Here is an 18,461-nt window from a genome sequence, read left to right as displayed (position 1 = left end):
TAAGGTTCATTTTGTTCATTCCTTCCCAGAAAGAAAGGATTTGGGAAGAAAAAAATCTTCTTTCAATTCACAGATTCCAGGCTGAAAATGATATCATCTAACCTTGCCCATACTTAGGCATGATAGTCTTTTAAATGCCAGAGGCACATGACCAGGACAATACGACACAATAAAATGCTTCATAAAGGTCACAAACCTGGGAGGGTTTGGACAAACTTTTGTTTGCATAGCTTCTCCATGTTCAGTGGTGTGGCCCAGGGGCTCAACTCAGTTCTTACCCCAAGGGCTGCTTTCTCTTCCTTTGTTGCAGGTCTCAGCGAAAAGCATGGCCAACCTTCACTGGAGCTTATCTTCATCAATGAGGAGTAAGAATGAACCCTGTACATCACGACCGGAGATTTGAGCCCTACACAGGTTGCAATGAGATGAACCCAGGAATAGAGTCAGGAAGGGCAAGCAGAAGCTTACAAGTGAATATTTCAGATGTGACTGACAAGGAAGGCTTATATGAGAAATTGGATTAATGTAATGGTCTGGATATCACTCAAGCTTCCCAGTATTCATTTATTTTTTAACACCATGTCCATTTTAGAAAGAAGGAAATTGTTTCTCAGGGTTTGAAAGATCTTTTGAAGTCTGTATTTGTGCTGTATAAGAGAGTGCTGTCCATAGAGTTTTATTTCTGTTCCCCTGAAGGAACAGTAATGGAGAGGACTCAAGCACAGTATGGAGTGCCCACAGGACATATCCGGAAGGAAGACACTTACAGAGGATTCCTGAGGAAAATGTGAATTGTCAAGAGCATTTAAGGTGGGGGGAGAGGGGTGGGGGTAGAGGGAACCAACGACAAACATCCCTCCTCCCCCCAAAACCCCTGTAAAATATTTCTTTTAATATAGACAAATTTCTTCAGAAGTTTGAAACACTAACAGTTTCAACCTGGTCTCTATTTGGAGTAAAATCTAGTAAAGTGAAAAGGGCAAATTAAGGAAAGGACTAATTTATTTGTCAAATTATCAAATTAACCAGCAGCTCAAGATACACAGGAGAATATACAAAGTTATTGTCCTAAAACTATGAGGAACATCTTCTTACAGGTGTGAGAATGAATTACGGAGTGTGTTCTTGAGCTCCTTCTATATTGTTCATAAGTGTTCAAAATAAAAGAGAAACAGGTTCTTGTTACACCTTTAAAAATTTACTTTGAAACAAGCATTATCTTTCAAAGAGCACATGCTGACGACTTGCAAGATCTAAATAGTTTTCTTATTAGTCTCGAGATTAAGGGGTTCTCCAATATTCCCTCTTTTATCTCTTTTTATCCCAGCTATATTTTCTGTGCAGTATAGAATCAATTTTTCAGTTTGGCATTGTGCCATTAATCCCTTTAATCCCTATGGAAGAATATGTGTGGGATATTGCATAACAGAGCTATTATAAAAATTACTGTAAAAAGAGCTTGAAATTTGTTCAGAAAAGTAGTTCATCTTCTGGAATTAAACCTGTTTTCAATGTCAAAGTAAAAGTTCAGTAGACTGTTTGCATGGTCCACATGTTGCACAGGACAGATTTTAGTGAAGGCTTTAACGTAGTACAGGTAGGTGCTCAGAAACAGCATTGGAGAGGTCGGCAGAAGAACTTGAGTAGAACAAGGCAGTGGTAGAGCTGGATTGCCTGGTGATTCGTTCCAATGTGAATGGAGTCCATTACTATAATGGGGTATATACTACCTAGAATACATATTTTTTCTTGCATGGAAGGTGGAACCCCATTGCTACGCAGTTGGAGATAGAGCTGTGAAACGTAATGACTCTTACGTGTCTGGCTGAGACACCACATAAGAGGCACTAATAAATGGTATTCTTCACCATTTCAGTAGGCACTAGCTCTCCCACAGATGTTGCCTCTCCTACCCATGATGTGTGCCTTTTGAGAGAGCTGGGTGAACACGCATTTTTAAAGTATATTTTCCTTTCTTTGTTTTTAGTGCTACTACTACTACTGACTTCAGCTCCCTGATGCACTCAAAGGTATTGTCATAGGTAGTATCTTCTGAGCTACATTGTCTTCTAATGCAGGAACCATCAGAGCAGAGTCCACACAGCTGTGCAACAAACTGTTGTTTCCTTTATTTCAAGCAAGCAGTGGTTGTTGGCAGAGTGTCCTGCTTTGTATTTAAACTATCAGCCTGCTTGCACAAATGAAGTTGGGGAACATTAGATCTGTAGTGTTTGCTGTATTTATTGCTGGAGATCTTGAGATCCAGTCAGTAAGCTAACAATTCCATATGGTTTCTAGCAAGTTCAGATATAATATTTTATTGTCCAGGTATTGCCAGCTTCTGCAGCTGAGACATCTCAGTTACTAGAACCTACACATATAACAAAGTCATAGTCTCTAGCAAAGGTCCTGTTAGATTCCCCTACATGGCAGAGGGAGAAGACCTAAGCTTATTATAAACTCACTTTTAAGATCACTTTAAAATAAAACCAAATCTCTTTTTTTTTCAGTGTAAAGTTTACAGCTGAAATTTTAGTTGTTTTTTTTTTTTTTTTTCAAAAGCCCACTACCCATGACCTTTAGAAAGCATCATAAATTCTAACCTAAGTGCCCCTAGGAATGGAAGAAATACTAATCCAAAGGCATTTTACTCCCTACAGAGTATGAATGGTGTGCACATGATAGCCAACCCTATTGGAACAATGAATTCAAAGAGCAATGGGCAGCACCTACCTCAGGTAAGAAGATCTTAGACCTGAGGGGTGAGGGAAAAGACAGACATGAACATCATCTGCTCCCCACTGTTTCGTATTTGTTCCTTGTAAGCTGTGTTACATGGAATCGTTCTCCATCATCTTACAGCAGTCATGGCTTGGCCCTTTGCTAGTTCTTGCTCCCATTTAGATGCCCCCAGCAAAGGTATGTTCAGAAGCCTCTGCCCCAGTGGCTAATACAATTCATTTAGCTTTACATTCAGTAATGTGATCACAAGCTTCCCTTCTTATTTGGCTGTTCTACCCACTTTATTTCTGCAAAGTCTCCTTGGAAAGCAGCCCAACTCAAAAATAACAGTCCCTGTCACACAAAATCCTATTCAGAACTAAACCAGCAGCAGGCATGGACCATCGAACTGTTCAGCCAGTTCGTTAGGTAGTCTTAGTATCCACCTCCTTTTTGTCTTGACAAATATCCACCCTCAAAATCCTCCATCACATCAGTCCATTCCAGTATTTCTACTTCTTCTGAGTGGATCCAAAAAGTGATTTCTGTTTAGACTACAATTATTTAGTATCTTAATTGATGTCCAGGAAGATTAGGCTAAAATCAACACACGAATTTGCACTCACAGTTCAAAAGAATCTGAGTGTATGTTTCCAAAATAGGCTAACGCACAGTTCCTGATATTTAATTTCCTCTTATACCCATTTCCCATACACATTCAGTGGTTAGTTTGTAACTAGTATACTCACTTCACTTTTAACCTACACAGATTGCAGCCAGGGTACCCACACAATGATGATGAACCTATAGCATGACTGATTTTACTACATAAACCCAAATTAATAAATTAACAAATCCATCTGAACCACTTGCTGCCTTTTTCCTGATGCTAAATGACAGCCTTGGATTGCATGTGAAGTGCTTTGAAGTACTGTACCTTTTTTTCCAGTACAAGAACTTCATTAACCAACATGGAGACTTTCCTGGCACTGCTATGAAAGTTTCTTTTGGAGCAGTATTTTCCTGTATCTTTTTTCTTCTATATTCTCATTGTCCAGCCTTTTTCATGCCGTTTCTGAGACCTCTAGCACTCCATTCCTAATTAGAGGCTCTGAGTCCACCATGGCTGCTCATAAGCCTCAAGGATTATGGATTTCTACTGCTGCAGTGCTGGCATCCCTCCCCTGAAGCCCACAAAGGCTTCGGTATCCTGCCGAGATTCCAGTCAGAACTGGAGCTGGCCCAAACCATAGCCAGAAGTCTGATTACTGTTTGTCCTACATTTCTGCCACAGACCAGGCAATGTCAGGCCCCCGGACAGGTTTCTACTTCTGATCCCAGTTAATCCCTGTGAAGAAAAAAACTGTCCCCCCTTACACAAATCTGTTGTTTCTCTGGGACCGGTATCACCATGGCACTAGAGCAAGTTGGGCTGCTGTTCTGATCATTTGCTTTCTCTGGTGAATGTATCCCCTTACAGGCTCAGATACTGGTCCTGCCACCTAAGCCCTCAGAACTGGGCCTGAACACTAAGTACCGGTATCAAACCAGACATGACCACATGGTCTGTAAATGCCTCTCACTGAGTATCTCCTACGCAGCAACCATTGGAGGACTGACAACCATCATAGGGACCTCCACTAGCCTCATATTCTTAGAGCACTTCAACAAGTAAGTGATATTGAGGTTGTGTGAGAATGGTGTTTGGGTCGTTACCACCTCTGTGGCTTTCCCCATGGGTTATTTACTACCTCAAGGAAACTTTGTAAGACAGTCTCTCTGAGGGCAATTTTGTTTCCTCCTCTAATGTTATTATTAGTGGTTAATGGTTGAAAGGGGAGCTTAAATTAATACATATCTATGTCTTTCTCCATGCAAAATAAAAATTTCTCAATATGTGGTAGCATTTAATTTTCTTCAGCAACTTCTTTTGATTTTACAAACTAATTATCATGAAGGGAGCAGGAACTCTGGAAAAGTAAACACTAAAGCCATGAAGATAGAGTAAAGAAGATAAATACTCACAAAAGAAGAAATGTCATAAAATCAGCTTCAAGTTGTTCTATGGGTTCTTAGAAAGCAAGTTCTTATGGTGAACCTAAAGGCATCACTAGTGTTACTTGGGCTGCTCAACATGTAGTGCAAAAATAAATAAACTTAGAAGTGTGGCCTTACACCTTTGCTTCAGAGAAGATGGGAAGCAGCTCTCTGGTCAGCTATTTCCTTTATCATATATGCCCAGGGCTCTCAAAGACATGAATGTTACCTCTGTCAGAAGAGTGGTGGTACTTCTCATCATGAACAGATATGTGTCCGAACTCAAACCTGATTCTGATCATTTACCTCTGCCACTGCTGCCATGGTATCCTTCGTTTCTCCCTCTAAAATGATGGTAGCAAAGAAAACTAATTTCAGAAGCCATCTTTAACCCAAGGGTTTGGATTTTACAGAATTTCTAAAGATCTTGCTATTATGACAATTCCATCAAATGTACGTATCAGACATCTTTGTCAGAGGCCAGCAGACTATAGTTATTTGTGTGGTCCACAATAAGACATACAAAGAGACTCTGTGTGAAATCATTCTTAAGTCTGCTGACACTAAAAAGAGCTTTAACAAAAACCACAGGTAGGGTCAGAATTTCACTCCTGCTAACTCTAAGGGTTTTTGAAGCTCACTAGACAATCCAGACCATCTGGTCTTAAAGGTGTGAAATGCTATATTGCTCAACTCTTGGTGGGGCACGGTCAATGATTGACATTATTTGGCAATTGGTTTCACTATGCACATGTAACACAGCTGTTGCAAATACATACTGATGGAATTTTTCTATCATGCCATGACAAATATATATACATATATATGTGTATGCATCTATGCATATTGGAGGTGCCTGTCCTTTCACCATTCTAACTTCTTGTGCATCCTTTTTTTAACTTTACAGCCACTACCCAAATGCTGAAGTTGTGAATTTTGGAACCTGGTTTTTGTTCAGTTTCCCCATCTCCCTCATCATGTTGGTCCTGACTTGGTTCTGGATGCATTGGCTGTTCTTGGGTTGCAAGTGAGTGCAGGTTGTTCAAGATGTGTGGCTTACAAAGGCAGGGCATCTGTGGCTCATCTAGAACACGTCTCATCCTTCCTGTTGCAAATAACAAAAACTAAGGCACAACTTCCTTCTTGCCAGAACAATTACCAGAGGAAATCTTATTGCTTAGCTGTGCTGCATAGACAGCAGCGTACAGCATAGTTGCTTGAGAGTGAAGTGCCTTAGTATTGCTGATGGAAATCCTCACTATGCATTCAACTGAGTTTTTGACTCTCATGACCATGAGGATCTTGCTGTGGACAAAAATCTTGTTAAAAGTCCTATTGAAAAAGTACAGTTTACAAGATGAATAGAAAAATAACTGCAAGGGAACAAGTTACTTTTCAGATCTGCCCCCTGTTCAGTAAAATTAATGTAAGGCCAGTTAAAATTAAAGGTAAATAGACTCCATATATATTTCTCTTTAAAGTGGAAAGGACTCACAGCCTAAGAGACAAATACCTTTTGATACCAGTAAGTCCCTTAGCTTAAGAAAATAAGAACAAGGTTCAGTCTCCTAGTTAATTTGTACCACGTATTCTCTTTGCAGAGGTACTCAGCAAAGTTAATGAAAATTGACTAAATGTGTGCATTTAGAGTGGATTAGTTAATCTGCATTAAATTGTGGTGCAGACATATTTACTCAGAATTAAAGTGACCTTAATTTGATTTAGTTTACTCTTAAAAGTAAGCTGAACTGACATCACTGATTCATTTCACCTAAGACAATGAATAAAATGATAATGACTTCTGCTTGCTGCTGACCTTGACTAGATTTGAAGAGGTAATTTAGAGGTGAATAGCTCCATGTCCTTCTCTCAGTCAGTCTCTTGAACCTTGTAGTTCCAAATTAAAAGGCTAAAATAAGTCCTTTTTTTTTTTTTTTTAATCTTGAAACAGGCCCTAACATGACCCTCAATTACTTTATTTTTTTAAAAAAAATAAATATAATTGAAATTCCACATTGCATCCAAGACCTAATGCTGATTAATATTGTTCTAAATAATACCAGAGACCAAAGCATTATCGACTTTTTGAGAAGTAGTGGTTGATTCCAAGCCTCCTTAATCTCTGACTCCTGTTCACTGCAGTTCATTAAAGAACATATTATGTTAGGAGCTTGGTTACAATACTCTGTCTTCACATCCTCCTAAGCCTAGAAACACTTATAAAATGTTGAAAGAGCTGCCTAATGCCTGTGAATAAATGCTTACTGAATTCCCGTAATGTTCATGCTTTTTTCTAGGAAGCCCAGTGTCACCAGTCTATTCTATTTGGCCCAGCTGGAACATATCAGACTTGGTTTTTAGGCTATAGACTAGGTCAAAGAGAAAGGATAATGAAATCACAAAATGATTTTTGCAAGCAAAGCAGAGCTGAGGGTAGAATTGTTACTATAGAACTGGACATTATAAACCATATAGCTCCTCTCTTCCAGAAGCTGCATTACTGCTGGTGGATTTTATTGGAGTCTAACAGAAAGGTTTGCAAGGAAATTTAAATACTCTTAAGTGCAGGGCAGTGCTCAGTGTGCTAAAACCAACTGTCACATAGATGGCTATTTACAAGTGAAATGGAAAGCCTGTTTAAGACATTTTGTTAACCAGACAGGCCTGCCTGCATCCTGACCTACACAAATTCCTTTGAGAATCTGGCCTTAACCAGATACATGGAGAGAGATCGTAGCCCATGGTTTGGCCAGTGCTATGGCACGGATCTTTAGTGGGGTACCAAATGAGATATTAAGATAGCAGGAACTGTAAAGGCAGGCCATTTTTCTCCCATGGTACTTCAGTCACTGAAGTCTCTGCTGCTGCAGCCTATTTTAGACTGGCTTAGCTCAACCCACTACACACCTCTGTGTGACAGAGGGTACAGCTGGAGCAGAGGTTTGTGGCTCAAAGCACAGCAAAGCAGTGCTGCTCAAAAGGATAAAACGAAAAGGATAAAGTGAGCTTGCAAGTATCTTAATTTCAATTAGGAATGTGCAGGCTTTGTTATAGTATGAAGGCAATCTGAATAAACTAAGGGCTTCACCTAATCTTCACACAAAGGTATAACAGGTTTCAATACATTCAGCTATGAAATGTGCTTGTGCTTGTATGTTCCTGGCAGAAGTACTGGCATTTTTCACCATGACAAAACACTAGGCTGATTGCCTTGGCCTCTGTGACAGAGGCAATTTGGTGCTACACTGATTGTGCCTGGTTTATAAACAATATTAGTAGAAGCAGGCAGGTCATGAAAGCTATTTGGACCTTCAGCACAGGTTTCCCCCATTACTTACTGTGAATACTGAATATTCATGTCAAATCTGGGCTCAAAAGCCAGACCAGGCCCCATATGGTTGGACACCCCTGATCCAACTGGAAAGCATTACAGTTCCCCCATTAAAAGATCTATTGATAGCTGTCCTCTGTCACGGTCTTTCTATGTGATGACAGAAATTAGCCACAACCTTTAGAGGTTTCTGGCACCAGAAAAATCTGGCCACCACCAGCTGTTTGAGGAAGCCTGCACAAAGGGAGACCAGTCACAGCTCAAGATGGCTCAGTGATACCAGTCAGTATTAGTCAGAGCACCCTGAGGACCTTCCTACTATGTTTAGGATTGATTCTCAGAAGATCTGGAAACTACACTATACAAAGAACACATGCAGTAATTTCCCTTTCCATTACCATCAGGCCTTGCCCCAGCCACACCTTCTCCCAAGAGCCCCTGGCAACTGGAATTCTCAGTTTGCCTCATTGCTGTTACTTTTTATTACTTTTTTTTTTCACTTGATGCCCTTGTCTGATTTTACTGTTCTATCTACCTCAGCTTTAAAGAGACCTGTTCTGTGAGCAAGAAGAAGAAGACCAAACGGGAAGAAATGTCAGAGAGAAGAATTCAAGAAGAATATAAGAAACTGGGAAATGTTAGGTAAAACAGACCTGCCTTCCTCAGAAATTTACCTCTCTAGGCAGGACCATCCTCTCATTACCCTCCACGTCGCCTTTGGCTCACATAGATTATTCTTAAACTGTCAGCTCTTTCTTCTCCGTTCCAGGATAGAACTAAATGCAAAAATGAACTAAAATTGAAGACTTTGTTACAAGCATACATTTATTTACTCATTTATTTATTTCTAAAGAAAAAGGAAATAAAAGGAAATATTCAGGTTTATACCAGGGTCCAAAGATTATCTGAGTCAAGGTTTGTCTCTATCTTTGAACTAACTAAATCATTAAAGCAACCCTCTTCCCAATTCAGGCACTTTGCAGCAATCTCCCACACCATGAGATGTTCAGCCCTCCTAGTTGCCCATAATCTTTATTCAGGGTGCCAAGAAATGTGTCTTGAAAAGATTATTTTGCAAGATTTTCATTTTTGAAAAGGGATGATAGCTCATAAAATCCATTCTTCCCAAAACATTTGTGTTGTTCTACTGAAATGTTGACAGATCAACTTGTTGAATACGATCAACTCTGAATCCAGACTGTTGTTCAGACTGTCCCTAAATATGAAACCATACGTAATTTAAATCTATCCTAAATTAAAATTCAGTATCCTCAAGTCACCTTATATTTATACCATGTGTTTAAAATATATGTGCTAATTTACATTCTCATTTGCTCTTACGCTTTCTAAACTTTAAAATATACAACAGAAAGTGTTTACAGTGGAATATTAACATGAGCTTTACCTTGTTAACACATTTAATCAGATAATAATGCAAATACAAAACAAGCATTTACAAATATTTTCCTTCAGGTCTTACTCATGAATTATTGAACTGCAAATACAGACGGATATTTTTAGTCTATTTTTAACTGGGTTTAGATAGTTCCCAGCTGAGAGACAAATGTAGAATTCTTTAATTCAAACTAATCTTCCTTTCTATTTTCCATATGTTTTTTATTTCTTTTTTGGAACCAATTTCTGCTTTCTTACTTCTTCTGGAACTTACTCTCCAGTTTTCAAACAGACCTTGGATTTAATTCCCAGCTTTTATTTTTGCTTTTATTTCTAGCTATCCTGAGATGGTGACTGGATTTTTCTTCATTCTAATGACCTTGCTTTGGTTTACTCGTGAACCTGGCTTTGTACCCGGATGGTCATCTTTTTTTGAGAAGTAAGTGAAATTCCCTAAACAACTTCACAAGAATATGGCCTTGCTTCTTCTGGTTTTTTGCAATAATTTTTAGCCTTAAAAACACCATCAGTCACTTTTACAAGGTGGTAAAAAATGAAGTCTTTATTCAAAAATAAGGATTTTTGATTTTTAACCTACATCTGTTTAATTTGTATTCTTTCTCAGTAAGCAGAGTGACTTGAGAAAGTAAAATAAACATTTCAAATGTAAAAAAATAGGAGGGTCAGATTCTGAAGTTAAAACATTTTAGTGCGTTCACAGAGAAGCTGTCACTGGAATAGATTGCAACTGTAACTCAAACCGGTTTTGTTCATTATTTTTTAAAAATAATAATTTTTGACAAAACCTGTATTTTTTTGAAGATAAATTTTATCAAGAAAATGTGCAACTAAATATTACACAAAATGGTGACTGAGGCAAATAATTTTTCTTTTAAATGTTGAAAGAAATTATATTAAAAGTAACTATAACACACAATGTATACAAAAGAATAAGTGATTTGAACTTAAATTTTGTTTACATTTCTACTGAATAAAATTATTTTAATTTTTCATCCTAATTTTGGCAGAAAAACAATTTCTAATATTGGGATTTCCTGAGGAACTCTGGAGTTTAGCACTCCTCAAAATACTTTTTCAGAATGAGTTTTAAACATTTAATTTAAAATCAATCTACAGTCCATTTTCAAAGGATCACTTGGGTTTGGCTTTTTCCCCAGAATGTGTTTACTGTTTCTTGCTTCTAGCAAACACACTACTTTTCTGTACCTCAGAATTAATACATTTGTAAATCAAAAGGGATTTCTTCTTTTCACTGGAATGTTAAAAATTGTTGAGCAGTGATTGAAGTTGGCTACAGGAGTCAGTCTAACAAATGGGAATAAAATCCAATTTGTATCCTTAGTATGCAGACATATTTTTCCAGTGGGCTGTTAGTAAGATGTGGAAATACAACTTCACCTGCAACAATTTGCTTGGAGCCATGTACCTTGTTTGGAAATGTTTCTGTTAGTGTGTTTTTATGTTAACCCCATTGTTTCTTTCCTAGGAAAGGTTATCGGACTGATGCCACTGTCTCCGTATTTCTTGGTTTTCTCCTTTTCCTGATTCCAGCAAAAAAGCCATGTTTTGGAAAACGGGAAAAAGGTGAGGGAGATGCAGCAAGAAAGACATCTGGCATGTTTTTCAGTGCCTCTTTCTGTTCTCTGTAAAATGTTCCAAGAAGAGATTTTTATTGTGGAAGGTCAGGGTTCAGTTTCTCCTCTGATACCAGCCCTTCCTACAACAAACTCCCTTTTTTGTTGCTTTAATTCATATTGTCTCAACCAGCAGATGACAAATAGATCTTGTACTGAGGCCAACATCTCTTCTCTGTCAACAGAGTTATCAAAATTTAGGACTGAGGTTTAGGAAAGGTTCAGATGGAGTTCCTTATAGAGAACTATAATGCAGATGTTTGCAAAATTGGCTGAAGATAGGCTCTAGTAAATAATTTGGTCATCACTTATACAACAGAAATCATTGATAATGTCATAAACATAAAAGAGGTCAGTAAATGTCAGACAAAGTTCCAATTTTGTGCAATGCTTCTCTCACGGTCATTCTTGATAATAACAATGATTGTTATTTCACATTCATGTTTGGGTAGCACTCAGTGGTATTGATCAGCTTGTTGTGCCAGACTTTCAGCAGTCCTGTATGAAAACAGAATTGCCTACATAGTCTTATGTAGAGATTACAAATGTATATAGCTATGGCTTTTTTTAATACTGACATATATTATGCAGAATTTAGAAAAAATGACACGCTGTAACTCCTACTTGAAGAAAATACTCAGGAGTCTAAAAAAATAATGTCCTCAGATAAAACTTAGGGACATAAATGCACTTTATCAAGCTTCATGGCCTACTGGAGAGAGAAAATGCCCTTCATGGAGAAAATAATCCCACTGTAACTCCGTTTTTGTAGTCTACAGATAATTTGCACATGTGTATGCACAACACAGTGTACACAACAGAGCACACAGTCCCTCAAAAAGCAATAGAATGAAACACAGAGTTTTATAACTATTCACATCAACAGAGCAGCCAAGGGGAAGTAAGGACATTTGGAATTAATATGCTGCATTTTCTGAGGCTGACCTAACCAGAGAAATATGCTTCACACTTCTTCACCTCTCTCACAGATAGTTCTCAAGATAACTCCCATCGATATTACATTATTCCTACCTGTGTGAAAAATGTGAAGATCTTTGCAAAAAGGTCAATGTAATACTGGTCACACACTTGCTTTATTTTGATATAGGAGATGGTGAAAAGTCAACAGACAATAACACACTGGATCCCATCATTACCTGGAAGGACTTTCAGAAGACCATGCCCTGGGAGATTGTAGTGTTGGTTGGAGGAGGTTACGCCTTAGCAGCTGGATGCAAGGTACTGATTTAGATTTTTATCCTCCTTCCTAAAAAAATTATAAACCTGTACTTTTATCCCTTTGTATGCTCTCCAGTTTGGATTTACAATGTGGATACTTTCAAGTTGGTATATAACCTAGTCCCTACTCTCTTCACTCAGTAGACAGCTATCTAGCTAACAAAAAGATGGTTAGAGCTCAAGACAATTGTGTAATTTCAGATGCTTTAGAATATCTACATATTCCTGTAAAACTGGCAGACATGGCATGGGATCTGAGGGATACCTCACACTTTCTCAACTAGCAGCTACCCAGACAGAGGGGGAACATCTCAGCTGCCACTGGATGCTCCTCTTTGGGCGACTGAGTCAAGCTCCTAGCCCTGACTGGACAAATCACACTCCAGGCTCTACTGACTATATCTAAACTCAGTGTAATTTGTGAATACACATCTAGGTCTCCTATAGACTCCTACATGAATTCTACCCAGCCTGTGCAACCCTTCATCACCAATTTGCAATACCCCACATGCTGAAGAAAGTGGGAAGATCAGCCTTGGTGCCTTTTTAATGTTACCAACTGCCAAATGTATCTCTTTGTTATTATGGACAACTATTTATTAGGCACTGCAGTGAAATCCAGTTTACTGAACAAAAGGAAATGCAAGAAAGCATTGATCTAAACTTTGTTTATTTCCTGGTGGGATCCTCTGATGCAAACTGCCCCAAAGAGAAGAATCTGTTTTACAAACACCCTAAGAATTTACTAATTCTTGTGCTTCTGTCCTTTCCCCAGACCTCTGGCCTCTCTACATGGATTGGACGCCAAATGCTCTCCCTGAGCAGCCTTCCCTACTGGGCTGTAACTCTGCTGGCCTGCATTTTGGTGTCTCTGGTGACAGAGTTTGTTAGTAATCCAGCAACCATAACCATCTTTCTGCCTATTTTATGCAGCATGGTGAGTAAAAACAACAATGACATTTTTAGTCTGTTGTTTCCTGACATGCTTATGGGAATGTTGCAGGATGTCAGGGTATTGGCACTCTGTTTGCATGAAAGTCAGCCTCAGTTTCCAAGTTACTGTTCTGCAGTCTTGGGCTTTGGAAAAATAATAAACTTGGGCAACCAAAAGCATATTTTAGCACCAAGAAATTTATTCACTACCTCTCAGACAAATCCCTCCAGATTTAAATGTGTTCAAGGGGGTGATCTGGTAAGTGTACTATCATCCAGCATGGAAAGCAGAGATGTCTGTAAGGGACAGAAAAGAATCTGGAGACCCGTGACAAAGGCAGAGGAAAGAGATACAAATTTCATCCTATATTGGAATAGCAGTTACAGAAAACTGTCATTTCTTTTCTTTTCCTTTATGTAATGTGAAACTTTTCTTACCAAGAATGCAGGTCATTAATTGTGTTTCCCTATTACAACAATTTTATGGGATTGTCCCAAAGTACATTATGTGAACAGCTCTGAGGTAATGTGAAGATATGGTCAGATGAAAATAAGTAATTATGTTTGTATGGCTTATGAGTTCAGATTTATCTCTCCTCCATGCAGAAAGAGACTCTCCTAAAGAGAAATTTAGAGCAGTAATCTACCTTTAGTAGTCTGAACTGCCATTTGAAGACAGTGTATCTTTTTTGACTGTAAAAGTAACCTGGAGACACCTCCCTCTACAAAATGAAGTTAGCCTTGTGAACACCCTCACCTTTCCCTCTGACGTAAAACTAGGCCATAGCAATATAAACAAAAATGCAGAATTTCACCACCAGTGAAAGGTGCAGTGAAGGCTGCAGTGGAAGGACTATTCTTTAGTCCACTGTAACAAACATTCCATCACCACTGCCTTCTCACCATGTGAGTTTGGACTATGAACAACTAGTTTTCTTAACCACCATTCAGGATGACTTTACATAATGGTCTCAGTATCTTCAGCAACAGAACGAAGTTATTCATGTCAATCAGTTGTGACTTCTCTTGATGAAGACTGAAGTGGCAGTCAGTGTTAAGATCCAGAAGACACAACACAGAATGACATGGAGAACAAGTAGAAGAAAGAGCCAAGGCAGCCTAATAGTAGCAATCTCCACCCTCCCTCGGTGTGAAATGTCTCGAGAAATCCCTAGAGCAGCTCCAAATTATAGCAATACTCTAAAAAAAAACCCAACAAAAAAACCTTCCACACAAGTTTAGAAACTAGGGCAGTGAGGTTCACAGAATCTGATCTTCACACAAAGCAGAGAGGGTCCTTTCATCCTAATTGTGAGCAGTGGCTTTTATTGGTTAAGTGAAACACCTCTCTCCCTCTCTCCTTCCAGTCAGAAACCCTGCTTATCAACCCTTTATACACTCTGATTCCTGTCACCATGTGTATCTCATTTGCGGTGATGCTGCCAGTGGGTAATCCTCCAAATGCCATTGTCTTCAGTTATGGGCACTGCCAGATTAAAGATATGGTAAGTCTTAAGATCGGGTGTATCTTCCCATGCTTCCCAACCTCAACACCTTGTCCCCACATACAGCAGGCAATAATAATAATGATGATATTGGTGCTAATATAAAGTCATATTGATCTGCACTGCTGTTATGCAACCAAGCTGTCAGGTTAAGAACATCCACACACCTGCTGTAGAATATGCACATTTCTCATCTTTATTTTTTACGAATGTAATGGTCTAAAGAGGTATCAGAGAACAGGAGTACACAGTCCTTTGCACTGACCTGTTAAGACAAGCGCCGGAGAGCATGAGAAATTAGATTTATCACATTGTTCCACAGTAAGTCATGTAGTTATCACCCTGCTATGTGTAGTATAACTCCCCATTCTGATTATCTGACTGAGTTCAAGCGACAAACTGAGCAGTTTTCCAATGAGCTGCACCAACTTCTGACTATCACTCCTGACTACTCCCACAACGTACACTCTGATACATAACACTCACTGTGCTTTTTTTGACTCTAGAAATCACACTATATGTAAATCAATATACATACATATATACACCCTACTGCCTTCTATGTTAACTAGTTTTGATCAAGTTGTCATTGATCATGTTCTGATGCTTTTGTAGGTGAAAGCTGGCCTGGGTGTAAATCTGATTGGCCTGGCAGTTGTCATGGTGGCAATCAACACTTGGGGCATTAGACTCTTCCAGCTGAATACTTTTCCAGTATGGGCAGCGGTCAGCAACGGCACTAGCCAAACATAATCTGCAATGAAAAGAAAAAAAAAAAAGAAAAAAGTGCAAGACCAAAGCAAGATGGGACAAAATATTAAACGTACATTGCACATGTGAAAGAAAGGAGAAAACGCATCTATACATAGAGCCAGGATCCATAGCAAAACCATGAAGAAAATCCACAGGGAGGTCTTCTAAGTAAGCTTTTCAGTTCTCTGAATCAGTGTGAGTTAAAGGAGAGATTAGCTTTGCTCTGTTGTTGCTTTCCCTGTGACACCATAACTCTGAAAGAAACCTCTCCTCCAAATTCTTTGCCTATGGCTTTTTCATGCCCTAGAACAATTATGTAGTAGTTGTAAAACAGGGCATATAGGACTCCAGTGACAGCAGACAAGTATACATACACTGCTGTACACAGTAGTAGGATATTCAGTCCTACAGCTGACTCCTACAGTGAATGAAGGATGAGTCTTATTCCTAAACCCTGAGTTTTACAAGCCTACTTCTTTCCAAGGCAAATTACTATTCGTCTTTTGAGGTGACTCATCACTGTGTTGGAAAAACACTTTCCCACCTAACCTATATGGCCTGGACAGAAATACAGCTACCAGCTACCAGCTACAGCACTTCAAAGGGATAACAGAAACCACCAAACAGATAGGAAGGAGAAGTCTCCTGGGAAGGAGAATGGGTTTTTTTCCACAGCACTAGTATGAAGTTTCCAATATTGCAGTACTTGCAATCTCTGGTTTGGAAGGTAGAGTTTCAGAAACAGATAGAAAGTTTTGTTCAATACCTCCTTTCTCTATCATTGTACTGCAGTGGGAACGTTTCAGCAGGGGAAGCTGTGACCAGCAAAACTTTACCAGGCCAACAGACCTATTGCTCTCCTCTCTCTTTGGCTGCTGTTTAGATAGTTAGACAGTTATGATTCCCCTGACAGAGAAAGTACAATCTCATCCAAGATAGCACTCAGTGCTACTCCATGAGTAAGAAGGGAGAGGGCTGAAGTGGAGTGGTGCTGGTGTATCTCCTCATTGTGCACATTGACTTGAACATCACACCCACCTGCTCTCTAGCAGCCCAGAGAACAGGAACTTCAAATGCAGGAAGCTGTGACATAGAGCGAATAACTACGAAACCAAAAGGCCAATCTCTTCACCACCTGCAAAATGAATGCCCTGCTTTTCTGACTGGATCCCTGTGATATTCAGTAAATATTCTCTTGTATTATGTCCTGGCTTTAATAATTTCTTTAATGTCAATGCATTTAAGCTGTATATTAGGATGACGGGATCTCATGTAATCACACTCCTTATATATATACTTTAATGAATTTTTATGCTTTCCACTTGTAATCTAGGCTCTCTAGATGTTAGTGTGAATGTCTATTCTGCAAAAATAAAATGTCAATAAAATAAATTATTCACTACTGCACATTCTGGTGCTCTATGAGAATATAAATAGGATATATTTCACCTCATAACTCACCAAGCCCTCAGTGAAGTAGTGTTGAGAGGTGCTGGTTTACTACTTATGTCAAAACAGAGGGATCCCACAGACTTGTCTTAGAAATAAACAGATACAGTAAGAAGTCATAGGTTGGCAGAGGAGGAGTAAAATGGGAAAATCACAAAAGCATGTCTTAGCCCTTGTACCAAAAGCAGAAGGCAGCATCCTTTAGCAAAACAATTGCTATTCATAGTCATTCCTGTAAATTTGGTTTTGAAAAACAGTGTTTCTGTGAATCAGTGGCTCAGTGCATCCCTATGCCCTCCTAATTCATGAAACAAGACCTCAGCCTCACTTCTTCAACTCTTCTCACCTCCCCAATTCCTGTGTTCCCCCTATTCTGAGCCTGCTGCTCTGCTGCACCCCAGCATACAAAACTCATGCCTGCCTCTGGGATTCAGATCCTCCATGCCACTTTGTCTCCCCTCCCTGGGTGTCTTCCTGCTCCCCAGCAAGCAGCTGCTGCTGGACACACACCTTGACATGGTGCTTAAAGCAGAGGTGCCCCGGCCTTCCTCCCAGCACAAGCTGCAGTCCCCCAGCAAGCTGCGCCCAGCGCTAAAGCTGCTGAAACAGGAGAGGCTGCAATGCCTGTCCACCAACATGGGCAACCTTCTCCAGGACCAAGCACTTCAGTGGGTGGGGCTGTCTGCAGTACCAAGGGTCCTGTCCCCACACACAAGCAGGATATCTCTGTTCACAGTCCCCAAAATTACTTTCAAGCATTCACCCCCTGCCAAGAAGCTCTTTCTGGCTTGCTCTTTTCCCAAGGCTTTAGCCAGTCTGTGCCTTTTACTGTGCACTCATCTTCTAATCCTTTTCACTTCATGCTTCATCCACCACCATCTTCAAATTGCTTAGCTGCTCAGCAACAAATCACTCTCCACCCTTCTCATACTTATTTCTGGGCTCAGCTCAGATCCCATCAGACCATGCTATCCCTCACCTCTCCCAAGGGATATGAACACGCAATATTCTCATTTGCAAGAGAGACGAGCAGCTGTCATGCCAATCAGCTTTAGGGAGATCTAGGATTACTCACAAATCAAACAGGGTGGCCACAAACACTCTTCGGTAATAACACCAATAGCACTAGGTAAATGGAAATTGCTTGGTGCTGTGTTGCACATCTCGAACAGTATTTCTTCAGAAACATTTCCATGAGTCTCTGGCATAGTTTGTTTCTCACGAGACTGGTGCAGAGACATTTGGAGTGGACTTGGGCAAGGAGTTTTGCCTGCAGCTTCCCTCCTGTTTCAGTGCTCTCAGCACGCTTCCATGTCCACAGCTGCTGGCACTTCTCACTGCCATGTCTCACCGGGCACTTGCAGGAAGTCCGTGCACTGTACTGGCCCTTTTTCCTTATCAGATCCGTCCGTGCATGCATCACAGCCAGATTCTCCCCCCAGA

At 39.7% G+C, this 18,461-nt stretch overlaps 1 protein-coding gene and 1 long non-coding RNA gene across 2 annotated transcripts in view; one reads left to right on the top strand and one right to left on the bottom strand.

Annotated features, from left to right (window-relative positions):
* The window catches only part of SLC13A4 (solute carrier family 13 member 4), a 26,543-nt gene extending 10,974 nt beyond the window's left edge, over positions 1–15,569 (top strand). Inside the window, exons 5-16 of the mRNA XM_074871763.1 lie at positions 311–365; positions 1,988–2,030; positions 2,661–2,738; positions 4,202–4,392; positions 5,666–5,785; positions 8,630–8,731; positions 9,822–9,923; positions 10,992–11,089; positions 12,248–12,378; positions 13,154–13,315; positions 14,679–14,816; positions 15,432–15,569. Coding sequence (XP_074727864.1) covers positions 311–365; positions 1,988–2,030; positions 2,661–2,738; positions 4,202–4,392; positions 5,666–5,785; positions 8,630–8,731; positions 9,822–9,923; positions 10,992–11,089; positions 12,248–12,378; positions 13,154–13,315; positions 14,679–14,816; positions 15,432–15,569 — 1,358 coding nt within the window. The remainder of the gene's footprint in view (positions 1–310; positions 366–1,987; positions 2,031–2,660; positions 2,739–4,201; positions 4,393–5,665; positions 5,786–8,629; positions 8,732–9,821; positions 9,924–10,991; positions 11,090–12,247; positions 12,379–13,153; positions 13,316–14,678; positions 14,817–15,431) is intronic.
* Positions 14,990–18,461, bottom strand: LOC141944706 (uncharacterized). The gene is made up of 2 exons (XR_012629311.1): positions 18,094–18,461; positions 14,990–15,570 (listed from the first exon to the last, which is right to left on the bottom strand). It is a non-coding gene; the product is annotated as an uncharacterized LOC141944706 (long non-coding RNA).

The sequence above is a fragment of the Strix uralensis genome, chromosome 5 (genome assembly GCF_047716275.1).
Source record: "Strix uralensis isolate ZFMK-TIS-50842 chromosome 5, bStrUra1, whole genome shotgun sequence".
Taxonomy (NCBI): domain Eukaryota; kingdom Metazoa; phylum Chordata; class Aves; order Strigiformes; family Strigidae; genus Strix; species Strix uralensis.
The sequence above is the reverse complement of the archived record's forward strand: the minus strand, read 5'-3'. Positions and strand labels throughout refer to the sequence as shown.